A 17,365-nucleotide genomic window follows, 5' to 3' on the forward strand; every position below is an offset into this window, starting at 1 on the left:
AGATAGATAGATAGATAGATAGATAGATAGATAGATAGAAAAATAGAATGATAGATAGATAGATAGATAGACAGATAGATAGAAAAATAGATAGATAGATAGATAGATAGATAGATAGATAGATAGATAGATAGATAGATAGATAGATAGATAGATAGATAGATAGATAGCAACACATAAAGAAATGTATCTCTTCTGTTTATCTCTTCTCTAGCTGTGTGTTTTGGAACAGTTTGCTTTTTTCTTGACTCATTAAAAAAACGCCTACAACTAGATACATCTCCGTCCTCTCTAACAACAGTGATTACTGCGTGTATATTTTTAGTGCTCAGATGGAGACTCGACCCCAAGATTGTGGTGCAGATTACAGCAAGTGTAATGCAACCAATATTTTTGTTGTCCCTCTCTCTCCTTATCTGTCTCTGTATTGGATCTCTTTGTCAGTGTTTGGTTAAAGTTGAACACAGTCAGTCGAACAAAAGCATGACTGTATGTCGAGTCCACTGTCTCTAATGCATCTTTGCCTTAGTATGGAGATGATACACAGCTTAAGGGAAAAATGCCACTGAAAGTTATACAAATCCCCCTATTATACTTACAATGTGTATAAATCAGTTAAATCAATTGTTATCTAACATTCAATTGTTGATTGTATATGATTATCAAGTCTAGAAAGTGTTATTTTTAAATTCATTCCAGGGGGCAAATATTAACCTTTAATATTAAATTATTATTAATAATAAAAATAATAAACCTAATTTCTGGCACTGGTAGTAACAATAAATTACTTTCGTATGTATAGTAGCTATTTTGTTGGAAATTATGGTTAACATTTCACTGTTTTGTTGAGGGAGCCTAGTGCAATCAACGTGAAGACCCAAAGATGAGTGAAAATGTAATGGGTCATGATATATTTTGTCATTCATAAGGTTATTTTACTCAAATTGCGGTTATCAATTGTCACATTTTAATTTTAAATAGAGTTGAGCACGAATGAGCATGTTCATAATACTGCCAATCACAACAGAAGTGTATGTAAATCGATGCTTACCTCATTGCTGTTACACTTTCACCTCATCTTCATCTGTATCTATTTACGTCTATTGTATCAAACACTTCATGATGGACAGCAAGCACAAAGTATTTCACTTAAAGATTACATGATGTGATGTGAACTCATAAACTTTCTAATGACCCAATTCACAGTAGGTGCAATTTCCACATAATAACATGTGGACAATAAACCGTTTAGCACTGTATATGGAGAACTAACATGACTTCTTTATGTCTGGTCAGCTTCATCCTTCGTTACAAAGTAATTTAGTCCAGTAACATTACAAGTGGCCTTTGTTTTTATCTACCTTCGCCCTCTAGTGGAGGAACACCTATGAGCAACGCTCGTCATAGAGCTTCAACCAATCAGCGCGCAGATCAATGGTACCTGCCACCCAATCAGGGCTCACATCAACAGGAAATGCAACAATGGAGGCGAGCATGAAGCCCGTGGGTGTGTGACAGCATGTCAACGACAAGCACAAATCCCCCAATATCATAAATCACGGTTTCTGAACGGATAATTAACTGTTATACGTGTGAAATCGACAAATGACTTCGTGGTCGGAGAAAATGCTACAACTCCTGCGTCGAATGAATAACTTTCATTTACCAGGTGGGGAAATAAATTGACAGAACAATACATTTGCATGTGATCCAGTGTGAATGGACAAGTCATGTATGGGTTGGTCTTGTTTTGTTTTGTTTTTATCTGTAAAATACTTCGAAAAATCAATTTATACTGACAAAGATGATGAGCAATTAGTAAAACATAATTATATTTGTAATTTTTTAGATATATATCAACACTTTTTTAAAGTTCTGTATACTTGCCTGTATTCAAGGTGCAAGGAAAATAATGTATTACTGTGTTATTACTGTTTTTTGTACATTTATTACATGCATTTATTTACTTGACATCAGTGCATTATTTTATTCCAGGTTCTAGTTTAGAGAGCTGTCTACGTTTTGAGGTGGCTGGAGAACAGGTTGGATGGATTTCCCCAAAAGTAGCATCAACTCTTGGTCGTTTTCCTTCTGTCTTCAAACCTTATGGGAGCTCTATAACCTTCTGCTCCAGTGTTGACACTTTTGAGAGCAGATCAGTGGCTGTGGATGAGGTCTTGCAGGAGCTGAGGAGAGAGGCATCATTCACCTGTCTAATAGGCTGGAGAGATGAGGTGAGACATATCTGATAGTTACCCATCTTCACCCTTACTATTTAAGCATTTGTTTCAATTTGTTCCAGTGTCAGAAATAATGAGCAATACTTGAGTTTCAAGGGCTTCCACTATCATATAACAAAACACATCATGACATCAATTTACATGAAAAAAAAAGATGTTAAAGTGTCCCTATTATGCTATTTTAAAGGTCTCCTACAATATGTTTACATGGATCCTAGGTCAAAAAACGTTATTTTCTCATTATGTACATAGCAGCATCACCTCTTTTCTCACAGTGTCTGAAATGGTTTGATGAAGGATTCTGTCTCTCTAAACCCCTCCTTTTCCGAGAGCCAACTCTGCTCTGATTGGTCAGATGGCCCTGTTTGTTGTGATTGGTCTACCACTTAGATCTTGTGTCAGAAACGAAATGCCCATTATCATATCTGAATTACAGGCCCAGCCTGGGGTTACCAAACTCTTCCAGGCCTCAGCTACAACTACAGTGTTTGAGTGTGGGTCAAAGTAGACTTTGTTTGTCTCGAGCAGCCAATGAACACCATAGGCAATTATTTAGCAAATTTGTTACAAACCTACGCAGGTTCAAGAAGGAAGTAAGACTAATTACTGCAGACACGTTTTCGATTTTCAGTTCAGAATCAGATCTTTCTTTTGGGAGACAATAACTATTTATCGTGCACTTCGATCTTTGAAACTTTGCAGACCTTTTACATTCACAAACAACTATATTACACACTGCATGACAGTTAATATCTGAAAAAGCATAATGGGGCACTTTAAATAAAAAGCTCCAGAATAATTCACTAGTAGCATTTCTTTTCCTTGTTTAATAATGTCAGACACTGATTCTTTTATATTTATCAGAGTGCATTTCTTTTCAGCAATACGCTGTGATGCCCAGGTATTGCGATCCTCCGCTGATGTATATGGAGAGAGCAGCTACAAGTATGTTAATAAAATATTCATTTCATGCTTCTATTTTGTCACAGACCAAGTGACACTTATAGCTGTTTATAAATAATGGTCAAACACAGGTCTGTTTGGAGTGAAACGGTACGGTGTCCATGTCAATGGCTACACTCGGGATTCAAGTGGCAATCTTAATATGTGGCTGGCACGACGATCTCTGACCAAACAGACGTATCCAGGACGACTGGACAACATGGTGATTTATTAATACACTAATTAATCAGTTCATTACAAGTAGTGCTACACCAAACTAACAACATTGGTTGAGCAAGAAGTTTGACCTCTCAAACATACACTTCTGTTTAAACTTTTGGGGTCAGTAATATTTTTTATTTTTTTTAAAGAAGAAATGAATAGTTTTATTCAGCAAGGATGTATTAAACTGATCATAAGTGACTGTATTACTTTACTTATAATGTTACAAAGTTTTTTTGTTTTAAATAAATGCTGTTCTGAATTGTTTATCAAAGAATACTGAAACAGTTTTCAACATTGATAATAATTAGAAATATTTCTTCAGCACCAAATCAGCATATTGGAATTCTGAAGCATCATGTGACACTGAAGACTGGAGTAATAACGCTGAAAAGCACAAAAATATATATAATATATATCAAATATATATAAAACCATTATTTTAACCCTCTGGTGCTGTTCGGTAATTTTGTACATAAAAAATGTAATGTTTTTTTTCTTCATTTTTCAGAATGGTACAAAACTTGGTAAAGGTTTTGACACTTGCTTTGTGAACATAAAAAAAATCATGGATGGTTAAAAGGTTCTGAAAAAGATATTCACACACTTGTATTGTTTGCAGTCAAAAATTACCGCATTGGAAATGAATGGGAGGCGAATTTCATCTATTGGAAACGTTTTCTACCTGCGGCCAAACAAAATCTTACTGAAAGCTACTTTTTTTGAGATATCAACCTCAAATTTGGAACACAACTTGTTTACGTTTTATGGTTTTGATTTTGGAAAATAATTATTTAATATAAAATTGAAAATGGTATTTGAAAAAAATTAATTTCAAGTTCAAGTTCACTTTTTAAAACTTGTTTCACTTCAGCAATAATCTGCCAAGGGTCGTCTTTAGAAATAGACCAAACTTAAGTATGTGCTCCAACGCATTCATGATTTATGACAGTTTTAATTTGGAACAAGAAATTTCAGGTCCATGCTCAAAACGTGAATAAATGTATTATAACTACTGCTTAAATACAATTTAGTACCAAAAAATATTAAATAAAAAACATTATCAAGCTAATATATTGTTACGAACTGCTCCGAGACAAGGTTGAGGATCCAAATGCAGTTTATTAGAGTAATCCACAATCGTAATCAAACACAGGCAAAGAGTCAAGCACAGGAAGGCAGTCCAAACAAACAAACAGGCTGGGGTCAGAGGCAAAAAGGGAATCCAAGAAACAGGCAAAAATCCAAGAACCAAGAGACAATGAATCCAGGGAGAATGCTCAGAAATGCAGCGCAACAACATACAAAACTTCACAGTGATAGGGTGAACCAGGCTTATATGGGGTGACCTTAAGAAGATAATGAGATACAGGTGAATCTGATAATGGATGAAAAGTCCGGGCAGTGAGTTATGGGAAATGTAATTTGTGAGGGAATGACAATAATCTGATGTGGAGTGCCCTCTGGTGGCTCTCAAGGGCACTCCAGCTGGTGACCTATTTAGTACAACCATTTCATTGAAATAAAAAAAAGAATTCGGTCATTTTTGAACAGTACTGTACCAGAGGGTTAAATTGTAATATTATTTCACAATATTACAGTTTTTACTGTCATTTTTTTTAATCAAATGCAGTTTTGGTGATCATAAGAGACTTTTAATAAACAATAAATCTTACCGACCCCAAACTTTTGAACGTTAGTGTATAAAGTTTTTAATATTTAAACAAAGACTGCAAAATTGTAATTATATGCTATATAAATTACTACTATAGATGACCTCGAAGTTTGACCACAAATCTCCAATTTTGATTTAATTGGGTTGATTTATAAAGGATTTGGTTTATCATTCAGGCGGCTGGAGGACTGGCAGCAGGCTGTAGTGTAAGGCATACACTGGTAAAAGAGTGTGGAGAGGAGGCCTGCATCCCTCCAGGCCTGGCAGAGCAAGCGCGTCCCGTGGGAACTGTGAGGTGCATAATCCTTTCTTTTTCTTTTTTTTCTATCCGACTACACTTGGGTCTTTGAAAATAATTTAGAACCTTTTATGAAGCAAAAAAGCTATTGGTAACTGATGACTTTTTTAAGATTAAAGATGCATGTTACTGTTTTTTCCTATTCAAAACCTTTCCCAGATACCAGGGTAGATATAAACTCTCTCAACTCTCTTGCAAAAGAGACTGCTTAAATAGCCAGAAATAGCCTCCAACTGGCAGGCTTCCAGAGAAATATTGCAAGCGCCCAAGGGAAGATGACCAGAATTCAAGTCTGGAAGATGTCACTGTGATCAAAGGCATGAACGCCTGTTGTCGCAGGCATGATTTCTGCCTGGAAACCGTTTACTATGTTTAGCTAAATTGAAAGACGTTCTGCAATCTTGAATCTTCAATTCATGCTTCCCTCTGTCTCTGTAGCTACACCTACGAAGATGACGAAGGAATATTTCCTGAGTGTCAGTTTGTCTTTGATTTAGAGCTGCCTCTCAATTTTCAGCCTCATATTGGAGACGGAGAAGTGCAAGCATTTTACTACTATCCAATCGAGAAGGTAAAGGCATCCCATTGATTTTAGGCTTAAATGCTATGTGATGTATTTAATATAAGAGTAGCTGACATAGAGGTTTGCTTTGACATAGGTAGATGTCATTTTACAGGTAGTAAATTGCATGCAAAAAAAATATTTCAGCATAGAAAATACTCTGTTTTATCGCTGTATTTGAAGGGATGTTTCTATATAATGACAAAATGTGTGGAGTTTCCTAGATTATACAGGGTGGCACATCTTACCCCCCATTCTCCCCTGTCTGATATGTTGTTCTCAGGTGAAAGATCTCCTAGTCAGTGAGGAGTTTAAGCCAAACTGTGCCATGGTGGTTCTGGACTTCCTCATCAGACACGCCATCATTGAGCCAGACTCAGGTTTGGTGTCAGATCACCAGGTAGAATTTGATAGCATGCCATTTATGATGAGAAAAACTATAACTTGCGTTTCCTCTCATTTCAGAGCCCTATTATCACGAATTTGTGGCTGGATTGCACAGATCACTATAAAGACTGACTGGTGATGTGCAACTGGTCAACTTGCAAAAGATTGGGATTATTTATTTTATCTACCTCTGCTTTTAACTCCTAACATTGTCAGCATGTGTACTCGTTTACTGAAGACCACATCTAGCTAGTGAAGACATGAGGTATTTTACGCAAAACATCAACTGGAGAACAGACAAAATAAAGACCCAAGAAAAATTACCCTATAAGAATTTATTTTTTCCAATACATTTCAAACGAGTCTGTGGAAATCCAAAGATGCACTGGTATACAAAAGATAATTGATGCATCGAAGGCTCTTTTTTTCTTAGAATGAAATGCAGAATCTCTTCTGGAATTACTTGCATTTAATAATATGGCATTAAACAGCTCTTTCAAAATCACATTTCGCTACATTTTTCCTTCTTTATTTCTTTTAAAACGTTTCAATTCTAAGATACTAGAATTTGTAAAATACGCAAAAAAGATATAGTATAAGCCAGTAGAATTTCACAAAAAAAAATATGAAAACATACAGTACAGGAGAAAAAGAAAACAAATGGGAGTGAAATGGAGGGAGTTTCTCATTTACACAGTGAGATAAATATTACTTTTATTTCTGCACACCAAATAAAAGCCTGTCACGCAGGCAAAGAGGAATATGGGGAAAAATGAAGTTACTGTCACCTATTATAAAATATTGCCAAAATCGAACAGTGTCTTGACAGTCAACATACAGAGCTGCAGTTCTGCTTTGAGCTCCACAAGGGCTGATAAACCCAAAGTTTCTTCTTCTTTTTTAACTATAATACATGAGCAAGCACAGAAAATACTCACAAAAAAAGGTGAATTAGTATGATCATTGCTTAACGCATCTTACTTCGACTTTTATAGGCAAATGGCAAAAAAGTACAAGATATATTTAAATCTTATTGGAATAAAGAATTGTAAGACTACCACTACTTTCAGCTATTTTAAACCAGTGACTAAACCGTCAATTTTGCGACAGGACAGGAGGGCACAGAGGAACCAGTTGTGTTAACCAACGATATTAGCATGTTAATGTAGGAAAAAAAAGATCATTAAAAAGAAAATAGTACGTAGGACAGGCATGAATGATTTACATAAGACGGCACTGGGTTCCTGGGAGGTTTACAAAGGGCATCATGGGAGTATTACGTTATGTGGCCAATATCTTGATCCAAAAAAACAACTCCCTGCTTGACATGTAGCACACATGATGTAGAGTACTAACTAATGCCTTTTACACCCTGAATAATGCACTTAGTGCCAAAAAAGGAATCTTTTTAGACCAAGTTGTTTGTTTCTGTTCTTGCTTACAGTGCTGATCTTCAAATCAGAAGATGTGCTATGGGCCAAAGAATACATCACTAGTAATCCCACCCCTAAAGCAATCGGTGATTGTGAGCCACTGTGAAACCACGTCAATCGTTATTTACCCTATGCTTGTGATCAGTCTGAAGGCTTAAAGGTCATCTAATCTTGATTTGAAAAAGGACCGATGGCCATAAAAATGTTTAAGTCCCTTTTTTTGCCGGTGCAGTTGTCCCTACTATCTTCTGTAGTTTCCTTTGGCCTGGATTGAAAATGACCCTCCCGGACCCCCCCGAGTACATAATTAACACTAGGGGTGTTTCTTCCCTCTATTTGCGAACGTTTATAGCTCTTTCATTTTCCTTGGCCTAGTTTGGTTACCCCTTTCCCTCCCTCGTTCTTTCTTTTCGTCTCTCGTTCTCTATAGCAAAGCGCAGGCATTCTTTTTGCCACGTTTTTTGGCTTGGAGCGCCGCTCTTGTGGCCATTTCGAACACTTCCCTCACGCCATCCTTAGTTTTAGCTGAACACTCGAGGTAGCCGAAGGCATTGATGCGATTAGCCATGTCTCGCCCTTCTTCTGGTTTAACTGGTTCCTGTTCAAGGAAGAAAGCATTGAAAGGGCATTAGTATACTTCATTATCTCTAAATACAATATAATAACATTGAAACACAACCATTAGTTCCATTATTTTTGTGTCACCTAACTTTTATGTTATTTCCAACTAAAAATCAGTATAAGTTTAGAGTAGAACGTGCTCACACACCTGTTTCATCTTCAGCAGCTCCCGTCGAGTGTGATCATCATTCCGTAAATCTTTTTTATTACCCACCAGAATTATTGGAACATTTGGACAGAAATGTTTTACCTCTGGCGTCCATTTTTCTGGGATATTCTCTGTGTGAACAGAACAAGGTTTTCAATACAGTGACCACAGCAATTTGGTCTTAGTAAATCCATATAGTCTCAAAGTATTGATTATAATTCATATTAAAGGCTGGTAGAGACGGATTCTCTCACCCAAACTGTCAGGGCTGTCTATGGAAAAGCACATGAGGATGACATCAGTGTCTGGGTAGGACAGGGGCCGCAGCCTGTCATAGTCCTCTTGTCCAGCTGTATCCCATAGAGCCAGTTCCACCTGACAACAAAATGATTACAAATTATATTATCAGCATTACAATTTGTGTAAAAAGTTCAAGAATTATTCCGTTTTTATTTAGAATTAAATTACACTACCATTCAAAGGTTTGGGGTCAATAAGATTTTTCTAAAGAAATTAATACTTTTATTTAGCAAGGATGCATTAAATTGATCAAAAATGACAGTAAAGACATTTATAATGTCACATAAGATTTCTATTTCAAATAGATACTGTTCCTTTTCATCAAATAATCCTGGATCCTCAGTTTCCACAGAAATATTAAGTTGTTTTCAACATTGCTAATAGTAAGAAATGTTTCTTGAGCATCAAATCAGCATATTAGAATGATTTCTGAAGGGTCATGTGACACTGAAGACTGGAGTAATGATGCTGAAAATTCAGCTTTGCATCACAGGAATAAATCACTCAATTTTAAAATATATTAAAATAGAAAACTGTTATTTTGAATTGTAATAATATTTCACAATATTACTGTTTTTAATGATAAATGCAGCCTTGGTGAGCATAAGAGCATTGGAAATCTTACTAACCCCAAGCTTTTTAACGGTATTGCGTGTTATTTATTGTATATTTGAACTATATTTCTCTAATGTTATATAAATGTATGTATATTATAATTTAAGTTTGTCTTCCAACAACAGCATAAGACAATTACTCATTGTGGACTCAGAATAAACTCCATTGGTTTCAAATAAACTGCATACAAGTTCAAACTGCTCTAGAAGAAACACATGTTCTGTAATAGTTTGATGTTAGAAGACAATCTCACCTGCTTGCCATCCACCTCAATATCAGCAACATAGTTCTCGAACACTGTGGGTACGTAGACCTCAGGAAACTGGTCTTTACTGAATACAATGAGTAAACACGTCTTTCCACATGCTCCATCTCCAACAATTACAAGCTTCTTGCGAATTGCAGCCATCTGTCACACAAAATGGAAAGATCAGCCAATAATTACAGGAGGCAAGTGGAAATTTTAAAGTGGGCTTAAAATGAACATGGTACCATTTAAAGCCACCTGTGTTACAAATAAGCCCACTATGATTTATGTATATACTTCACATGTTATTAAAACATGTATTAGCCTAACCAACATATTTAATCATGATAGAAATGAACAATGGATTACAGTTCTGGAATTTGACATTCCTGAGCATCCATTCAACAATAACCTATCATCACTTGCTAAGTTGCTATAATTTTGTCCCCAAAATGAAAATGAAAAGTGGGTAAAGACAAGTTCATAAATTAAAAGCATGTGATGTAAGCTCAATTAATTAAATTAATGTCTAAGTGGGCTTTCTATTTCTATTCCTATACACCAACTTGACAAAAAAAGTTATATTTATAAATTATAATTACAGAGCATGAGCATCTTTTATAAAGAAGCCTATTAAATATTTACTTAATGTGGTTACAAATATTTTTATTACATTTTGTTGTTCTATTGGCAACTCCATATTCTTGTGAAATCCATGTTTTCAAATATTCAGATTGCATTCATTCATCAACCAGTTTCATTACTGGATACTAAGAAAACAGCTTCTTTAAGTGCTTTGAGTAAGAAATATGTATTATTAAACACGTTTGTGTTTAATTTGAATTAATCTATATCTTTTATGTAGATATGAGAATTGTGAAATTTCATTGGTATCTAAAAAATAATTTATTAGAATATAAAGTTACAAAAAATATTTGTATTTTATTTTGGCTGTGCAAGTAAAAATTTGAACCACTGGCCTGATCAGGCCTGTAGAAAAATCCTTAGTGTTGAGCCCTGTAATAATATCAGATTGCATGTATTTATTAAGAAAAATAGATTTCTTTGAGTAAAATAAACAAATAATTTATCTCATGCTTTGCCTGTTTTATATTTCAAAATAAATCAACGTGAGCTTATATAGTACATGGGCTCATTAGGTACGCCTATATTCATATTTCAGTACACTCATCAATCTGCACACTGGGTTCTTATGTTATTATAGCACTGCAGCATCAATCTCTTCTCACACACACACACACACACACACCGCACCCTACTCAATTCACTGATCAATACAAGTGTACAATACAAGCCAAAATCTGTGACACACATCGTATTAGATCTACCATTAAAACAGCTGACTGTAGTCAGGTCAACCTATAGTCACTCAAGTAACCTTTTGTAGATTAACATTGAGTCAAGCACTGATTCAACGAGACTGGAGCCTTAATGCGGGATAAAACAGACGATTAAAGTGCTGGCTGTTATGTTGGAGAATAAACTAAAGATGGTGATAATTATAACAGCCGCATGTCTGAGCCAAATGGATCAGTCCCCGGTTTACTCCCTGTGCTAACTGGGACGCCTCATCTCACGCCCTAATAAGTGTAGCATTAGCACAATTTGGCTTGGATTCGACTGGATCCACAAATCAACACTTGTATTAGCCTTTCCAGACGTCTTACGGTCTTGATAATCGGACTTTAATACGATTATAAACTCATGTTCGGCATCTTGTTGTTCGTCCGTTTCCGTCATCATCACACTTAGCCTATTAGCACTGAGCTAGCCGCATATAAAAGGCATAATTTTACTCAATGGAGTGGTTTTAAAAAAGGCTACTCGGCAGTATTGGCCCTAGAACGTATGGGAAATTAATGAACATATCGATTGTAAGTACCAGAGGTGTTTTTGTATGCGTATTTACCGTTTTCGTTACAGATGTCCTCGCTTTCTTTCTTTTCCTGTACGACCCCAAGGCCCCGCCCCGCAGACAGTGCCACGCCGCTAAGACACGCCCATTCACGATCGTTTCTACCAATCAAGAGGCAGAGACGTCCAAAAGCAGAAGAACAGCAACATATCTTTCGACTTTTTAGTTCTTCTCTAAAACGTTATTTAACCAATAATAAAAATATTATATATTCTGGAAACAGTGTAATTTTTGAGGATACTACTGATGAGGTTACCGTTAAATTGACTTTCCTCGTCGCCGTTTTCCCATTTTATTTGTTTGATTCGTTAATTTAAAAGCTTTTTTTATTATTATTATTTACTTTTTTTAAAAAACATCATCATTCACCATACTAATTTCTTACGAAAACAGAAAATAGAAATAAAGCTACAGATGAATACATTACTAAATAAATAACAGTTGGAAAGAAACTAAAATTACTATTCATCTTCCTGACTTATCCACATCCTGGTTTCTTATGTTTTCGGAATTTATATGTATAAAACTGCACCACAAAACACCTACTTTCAGTTGTTTTGTACATCATATAAATACGTTGGCTCTCTCTAATACTTCACCTTACACACTGTTCATAGTGCAATCTATAAAACAATAATCATTACATAAAACAACATACATTAACACTCAACTTTATTAATACACCCATATGTTTGCAAACAAACTGTTAATTCTACAGTATAATTCATTTTCAAGTATTAGATATACCAACTCACCACAATTTGAAAATATCACATACTACTGTATTATAACTTTTTTTTACATTTTTATTATAATATAGTTGAGGAGAGTCAAATGTACAATCAACACAAATTAACAGGATAATTATTGACAAAATGTTGTCTAGTCCTCTCCAGACGATGGGAGAACAATCGTGCTTGGATCGTAATAGTTTTCAGTCATGAGGGGAAGACCTTCAGCTTCCCGCTGTTTGATCAACCTTTCGGCTTCCCGACGAGCCCACTGCCTCATGCTGGAGCAGAAAAACAGAAGACAGAGAGAGACAGATCATGTTTATTATGATTAAAAGAAATGGAAAACCATTATTGCTTCAGAAGAAATAAAACATTGGGGAAAAAAAAAATACACTCTTGGAGGTGAACCCAATTATCAGCAAATTAACAGAGCCTTTGCAATTCAGAGTCAGAGCCCCCATCGATTCCTTCAAAATGGCTGATTCATTCAGGAACAAAGCAGAAGTGACTGAGTGAGTCATTTAGTCATTCATTAAATTGATTTGTTCAAAAACGCAGATTCATTCAGTAATGAAACTGAAACTCTGTTGCTCAGAGACAAAATTCATTGGCAAAATATACAGTACTGTGCAAAAGTCTTAAGGCCCGTTCACACCAAGGACGATAACTATAAAGATAACGATAAAGATATAATTCTAAAAATCGTTCTCCATATTAAAGAATAACAGAGTTCACACCACAACTATAACGATAAAGATATGAGGAACGATATCGTTGGGATCACTTTCAGAACGATTTTTTTTCCCAGCTGTCGAACGATAAAACACTGACAGCCAATCAGAATCCATTCTAATTTAAAGGTCTCGCGCATTTAAAATGGATCTGGATCATCCGGGCGCGCGCGTGCTTAGAATAAAAAGACCGTTATCGGTCGTTGGTGTGGACGCATATATAGTTATCTTTATCGTTATCTTTATAGTTTCGTGCTTGGTGTGAACGGGCCTTTAGGCATGTTAATCCCCCAAAAAATGGTTTTAAGTCAGTTATTTATATCTTTTGCTGTAGTGTGTCAGTAGGAAATATCAGTTTACATTTCCAAACATTCTTTTTGCCATTCATTGTAATAATCCAGTGAGATTTCTGTATGCACAAGGAGTCTGACAACAGCCAGGATCTGATCTCACCATCATCGAGTCCGTCCGTGATTACATGAAGAAACAGAAAAAACTGAGACAGACTAAATCCAGAAGAACTGCGGGAACATCTCCGAGATGCTTGAAGAAACCAATTTCTATTGGTTATTGGTATTAACATGCCTAAGACTTTTGCACAGTACTGTAAGTCACCTAATAGACTATTAAGTTATTGTTCATTGAATTATTGTAAAAAATCAAAATCACATTTCCAAACGTGCTGATATTATGGAAAACGGCACGTTTGCTCTTGTGATATTGGTTATAAATATTACAAACAAGACCTTATACATAGACTTATTTTTGCACCATATCTTGGTTTTTGGAAGCATTTTTATTAATTTTAGTGGAGTTTTTGCCCCAAGCCCCAGTTAATTTTCACCCCTGGTGTGTGTGCGCGCTGCGTGATGGCAGGGGAAGGGGCTCTTTTTCGACAGCAAGCGGAGCCCCCTTCTTCTGCGAGGCCTATTTCAAGTGAAACATAGCAAAGGCCGCTACTGCCAATTGAGGAAGGTCAAAATAGAAATAGAGTACAATTGCAATGACATATAAGGAGCACATTTTCTTTAACTTTTTCTTTTTTCTTTAACATTAACTTTTTTTTTGGGGGGGGGGGGGCTTCATCTTATGTCTAGTTGTCTGAAATCTTTTAAACTAATACAACACAAAGTCATCAAGAATATTATCACGCTCCTCTTCAAACAGATTAGATAGTCTCTGGCTCAAACGTTTTTACTAAACATCTACAATAGAGATGCACTGTATGTTATGGATGTTGGATCCTGATTGGTCAATCACTGGATTCTGTGCAAAATTTAGTCAGTTTATTCATGCACTTACCCGTGATCTGGTAAATAGTGGATGAAAGTGCCTCCAACTACAATGGCCACAGAAATGCCAAAGAAAAAGGCCAATCTCATGTTCCATTCATCCACAAATGAGTCAGAATGATGGAAGCCATGGAAATCTGGATTCTGAAAAGACACAGATAAACATTTACAATTTATAAACCTGCATTTATGGACATAAACAAGTTAACAATTGTTTATCAACACAAAGCTTTTATAGTAAAATTAGGATTTGCAATATGACATTGCAATCACAGCAGGAAGACTATGACAGCTTAACAGAATAGAAAAGAATAGGACAGAATAGAATAGAATAGAATAATGATTGCACCAAAAAAATTGTACAAACATAATACAAAGCACATAACAATAGACACAATAGAGAAACTGGACTTGAGATCATGCAGTGCACAGTGTAGCACTAAACATGAACAGGTAACGTTAGGTCAAACTTCAGACAGTTTAGCCTAAGACTTTAGTGAGCCGCTTAACATTACTCAAGCTCCCATGCATCATACACATGTGTTTGTGTTCGTCTTACCTTGTCAAACGGGCTGACCTCTGCGTGTCCATGACTGTCCTGAGCCGCCGGAGATAAGGACTGCAGATCAGATGTAACCGCCGCGCCGGACGCGCTGGACTTCGGCGTCTGTGACACACAGCGGCTCCCGAGCGCCGAGCTCAAACGAACCCGGGACAGGGTGGGCCAGATTCGGCTCAGGCGTGAAGCCATTTCCACCGCTTTCTCTGCACTTAGAAGCTCTTTCGAGACAGCTTCTGTTCCAGGTTATTTTTTCCGGGTTAAAATGTGGTTTGCTGGGGTTCTGACCGCCATCTAGTGTCCCGGGTGTATCATAACACAAGAACCATTGATAAACAGCAGGTGTCTCTGTTTCACCAGTCTAAACTGGTTCTGATACCATCGGTAAAATCAGCTTTGAAAAATAACATCTGATTGATTGGCTATTATTGGCAACGCTTTATACTTTAAATTTTAAAAACGATCCAGCAGTATCTCCACTTCATGCATTATAAAATGTCTGTGCAGTATTTATTTTTTATTCACACCATTACAAACCCATGCGTGCAATATTAAGCTCACTGTTTTTTATATCAGATTTGACATTTATATCTTATATTTTATGTACTGACCCATAACTCTCTACACATAAGCCTTCAGGGCCCGAGCACCGATGGTGAGAGGACCCTATTGTTTTTCTGTTTTGTTTTTTAGATTAATATTCTTTGAGTACCAGATGTTAGTTTACGTTACAAATCCAAATTTCCTGTGTGTGTGTGTGTGTAAGCACACTTGGTCAATACCTTAGAATAGCAAAAACCTACTTTTTTAAGCTACATCTATCTGTAAGGAACATGTGTGTGTGCCATGCAGTTGTCTTCATGGTTTTGTTATCTGACTGCAGAAGCAGGAAGTCCTCAAAACCACAGACGCTTCAGCTCTTCAACTTGTTCCTCCCTCACAAGAAATCCCATTTACATGCATGAGCATTTGCAAATCTTTTTGTCTCATTTAAAATAAACAGATTTTTAAGCTAATGATTACTCCACCAGTTCCTTTTTTTTTAATTCACCACAATAAAGCATCTTGAAAAATGCATATTTATTCAGTGTACGTCTTAGTCTACATAAAGCTCAATTAGATAATTAACAACTACAGTACAATACTTTAAGAACATGTGACATGGTAAGTGTACAAAACATTACTGTTTAACAAGCTATTAACATATCATGACAATATTAAAAAGCATGGCGGTTTTAACGGCACGAGCTCTTGGCTCCTTTCACTCAAATCAGTCTTAACAGCCTCAGAAGAAAAAATATATTTTTTTTTTCTCAGTGTTAAGGTATGTCCATGTCTCCATTTGTAGACAAACGCTTGTCGGATTCACACCCTCCTCTGCTTTCCATGTTTTCTTTGCTTTCCTCATCCTGGTCATCCGGTTTCTGCTTCAGACGTAGACCTGGATCCTTCTGTGAAGGGATGCGAAAGCTGGAAAAAGACCCACCTCCTGAGGCCCTTTTTTCTACATGAAAACAAGGCAAGAAAATACAGGGAAGTTAGAGGGAGTTTATTGATTGTGAAAGCAGCATAAACAAATGTGTTTTGTGTCTTGAAATATGGCTAAATTAGTTAATATACATACCTCCTGGTCCAATAGGATGCATTAATCTGTTCATCTGAACGTTCCAATGTTTAACATTGGTGCTGGCCTGACGAAGCTTTCTTTGAGCAGCCTGCCAGGATACAAAGATACAGATCAACCAACCAACCAACCAATCAACCAACCAATCAATCAATCAATCAATCAATCAATCAATCAATCAATCAATCAATCAATCAATCAATCAATCAATCAATCAATCAATCAATCAATCAATCAATCAATCAAATAAATCAATCAAATCAATCAATCAATCAATCAATCAAATCAAATCAATCCAATCAATCAATCAATCAATCAATCAATCAATCAATCAATCAATCAATCAAATCAATCAATCAATCAAATCAATCAATCAATAAATCAATCAATCAATCAATCAATCAATCAATCAATCAAATCAATCAATCAATCTGCTAGTTAAGTTGATTTGACGATTTCCACAACAATCACATTTACATAAACAGCTAATATCAGCATTAGCACATCAATTGACTGATAATGTAACACTTTACAAAAAGGTTTCATTTGTTAACATTAGTTAACTACATTAGTACATGCACTAACAATGAAAAGTACTTCTAATTCATTTATTAAACTCAATTCATGTTAATTGCAACTCACTAATACATCAATAAAATCAAATGTTGTCCCTATAAATTAATATTTAATGGTCCTGAGCTAACATGAACTAACATTTTCATTTTAATTTAACTAAAATTAATTGGTACTGTAATAAATGTACTGCTTATAATGTTAACTAATAGGAAGTTATTGAAAA

The 17,365-nt window shown here is 35.8% G+C and overlaps 4 protein-coding genes across 8 annotated transcripts in view; 1 reads left to right on the forward strand and 3 right to left on the reverse strand.

Moving 5' to 3' along the window:
* The first annotated feature begins 1,428 nt into the window (after positions 1 to 1,428).
* tpk2 (thiamin pyrophosphokinase 2) lies at positions 1,429 to 6,638 on the forward strand. Its single transcript, XM_081349393.1, has 8 exons — positions 1,429 to 1,669; positions 1,996 to 2,234; positions 3,122 to 3,185; positions 3,275 to 3,405; positions 5,256 to 5,374; positions 5,816 to 5,948; positions 6,223 to 6,319; positions 6,405 to 6,638. Exons 1-8 carry the CDS (start codon positions 1,606 to 1,608, stop codon positions 6,449 to 6,451), a joined length of 894 nt encoding a protein of 297 aa, XP_081205519.1. The 5' UTR covers positions 1,429 to 1,605; the 3' UTR covers positions 6,452 to 6,638.
* Positions 6,639 to 6,823: 185 nt separating this feature from the next.
* Positions 6,824 to 11,761, reverse strand: rhoaa (ras homolog gene family, member Aa). The gene is made up of 5 exons (XM_081349395.1): positions 11,621 to 11,761; positions 9,697 to 9,852; positions 8,783 to 8,903; positions 8,529 to 8,659; positions 6,824 to 8,357 (listed from the first exon to the last, which is right to left on the reverse strand). The coding sequence occupies exons 2-5, from the start codon at positions 9,850 to 9,852 to the stop codon at positions 8,184 to 8,186; spliced, it is 582 nt and encodes a 193-aa protein (XP_081205521.1). The 5' UTR covers positions 11,621 to 11,761; the 3' UTR covers positions 6,824 to 8,183.
* Positions 11,762 to 11,976: 215 nt separating this feature from the next.
* Positions 11,977 to 15,817, reverse strand: ndufb11 (NADH:ubiquinone oxidoreductase subunit B11). The gene is made up of 3 exons (XM_081349105.1): positions 14,943 to 15,817; positions 14,394 to 14,527; positions 11,977 to 12,638 (listed from the first exon to the last, which is right to left on the reverse strand). The coding sequence occupies exons 1-3, from the start codon at positions 15,132 to 15,134 to the stop codon at positions 12,509 to 12,511; spliced, it is 456 nt and encodes a 151-aa protein (XP_081205231.1). The 5' UTR covers positions 15,135 to 15,817; the 3' UTR covers positions 11,977 to 12,508.
* def6a (DEF6 guanine nucleotide exchange factor a) overlaps positions 15,814 to 17,365 on the reverse strand; it is a 12,710-nt gene continuing 11,158 nt past the window's right edge. For 4 of the 5 annotated variants that reach the window (XM_081349096.1, XM_081349099.1, XM_081349097.1 and 1 more), the window contains 2 exons: positions 16,567 to 16,657; positions 15,814 to 16,446 (listed from right to left, as the gene is read on the reverse strand). In XM_081349096.1, the coding sequence (XP_081205222.1) occupies positions 16,262 to 16,446; positions 16,567 to 16,657 (276 nt within the window). In that variant the 3' untranslated portion in view covers positions 15,814 to 16,261. Of the gene's footprint in view, positions 16,447 to 16,566; positions 16,658 to 17,365 lie in introns of those variants that run through there. The other variant, XR_014028950.1, reaches the window with a different exon arrangement.

Source organism: Scardinius erythrophthalmus (genome assembly GCF_964197995.2).
Source record: "Scardinius erythrophthalmus genome assembly, chromosome: 20".
Classification (NCBI taxonomy): Eukaryota; Metazoa; Chordata; class Actinopteri; order Cypriniformes; family Leuciscidae; genus Scardinius; species Scardinius erythrophthalmus.

What these genes read in the sequence shown, in the direction of transcription:
- tpk2 (XM_081349393.1), top strand. Translation starts at nt 1,606, where the DNA reads ATGACTTCGTGGTCGGAGAAAATGCTACAACTCCTGCGTCGAATGAAT. An exon ending in CGTCCCGTGGGAACTGTGAG is followed by an intron (nt 5,375 to 5,815) that starts GTGCATAATCCT and finishes CTGTCTCTGTAG; the next exon opens with CTACACCTACGAAGATGACG. An exon ending in ACTACTATCCAATCGAGAAG is followed by an intron (nt 5,949 to 6,222) that starts GTAAAGGCATCC and finishes TGTTGTTCTCAG; the next exon opens with GTGAAAGATCTCCTAGTCAG.
- ndufb11 (XM_081349105.1), bottom strand. Translation starts at nt 15,134, where the DNA reads ATGGCTTCACGCCTGAGCCGAATCTGGCCCACCCTGTCCCGGGTTCGT. An exon ending in AGGTCAGCCCGTTTGACAAG is followed by an intron (nt 14,528 to 14,942) that starts GTAAGACGAACA and finishes GTGTCTTTTCAG; the next exon opens with AATCCAGATTTCCATGGCTT. An exon ending in CACTATTTACCAGATCACGG is followed by an intron (nt 12,639 to 14,393) that starts GTAAGTGCATGA and finishes TTTCTGCTCCAG; the next exon opens with CATGAGGCAGTGGGCTCGTC.
- rhoaa (XM_081349395.1), bottom strand. Translation starts at nt 9,852, where the DNA reads ATGGCTGCAATTCGCAAGAAGCTTGTAATTGTTGGAGATGGAGCATGT. An exon ending in AGACAGCCCTGACAGTTTGG is followed by an intron (nt 8,660 to 8,782) that starts GTGAGAGAATCC and finishes CTGTTCACACAG; the next exon opens with AGAATATCCCAGAAAAATGG. An exon ending in AGCTGCTGAAGATGAAACAG is followed by an intron (nt 8,358 to 8,528) that starts GTGTGTGAGCAC and finishes TTCCTTGAACAG; the next exon opens with GAACCAGTTAAACCAGAAGA.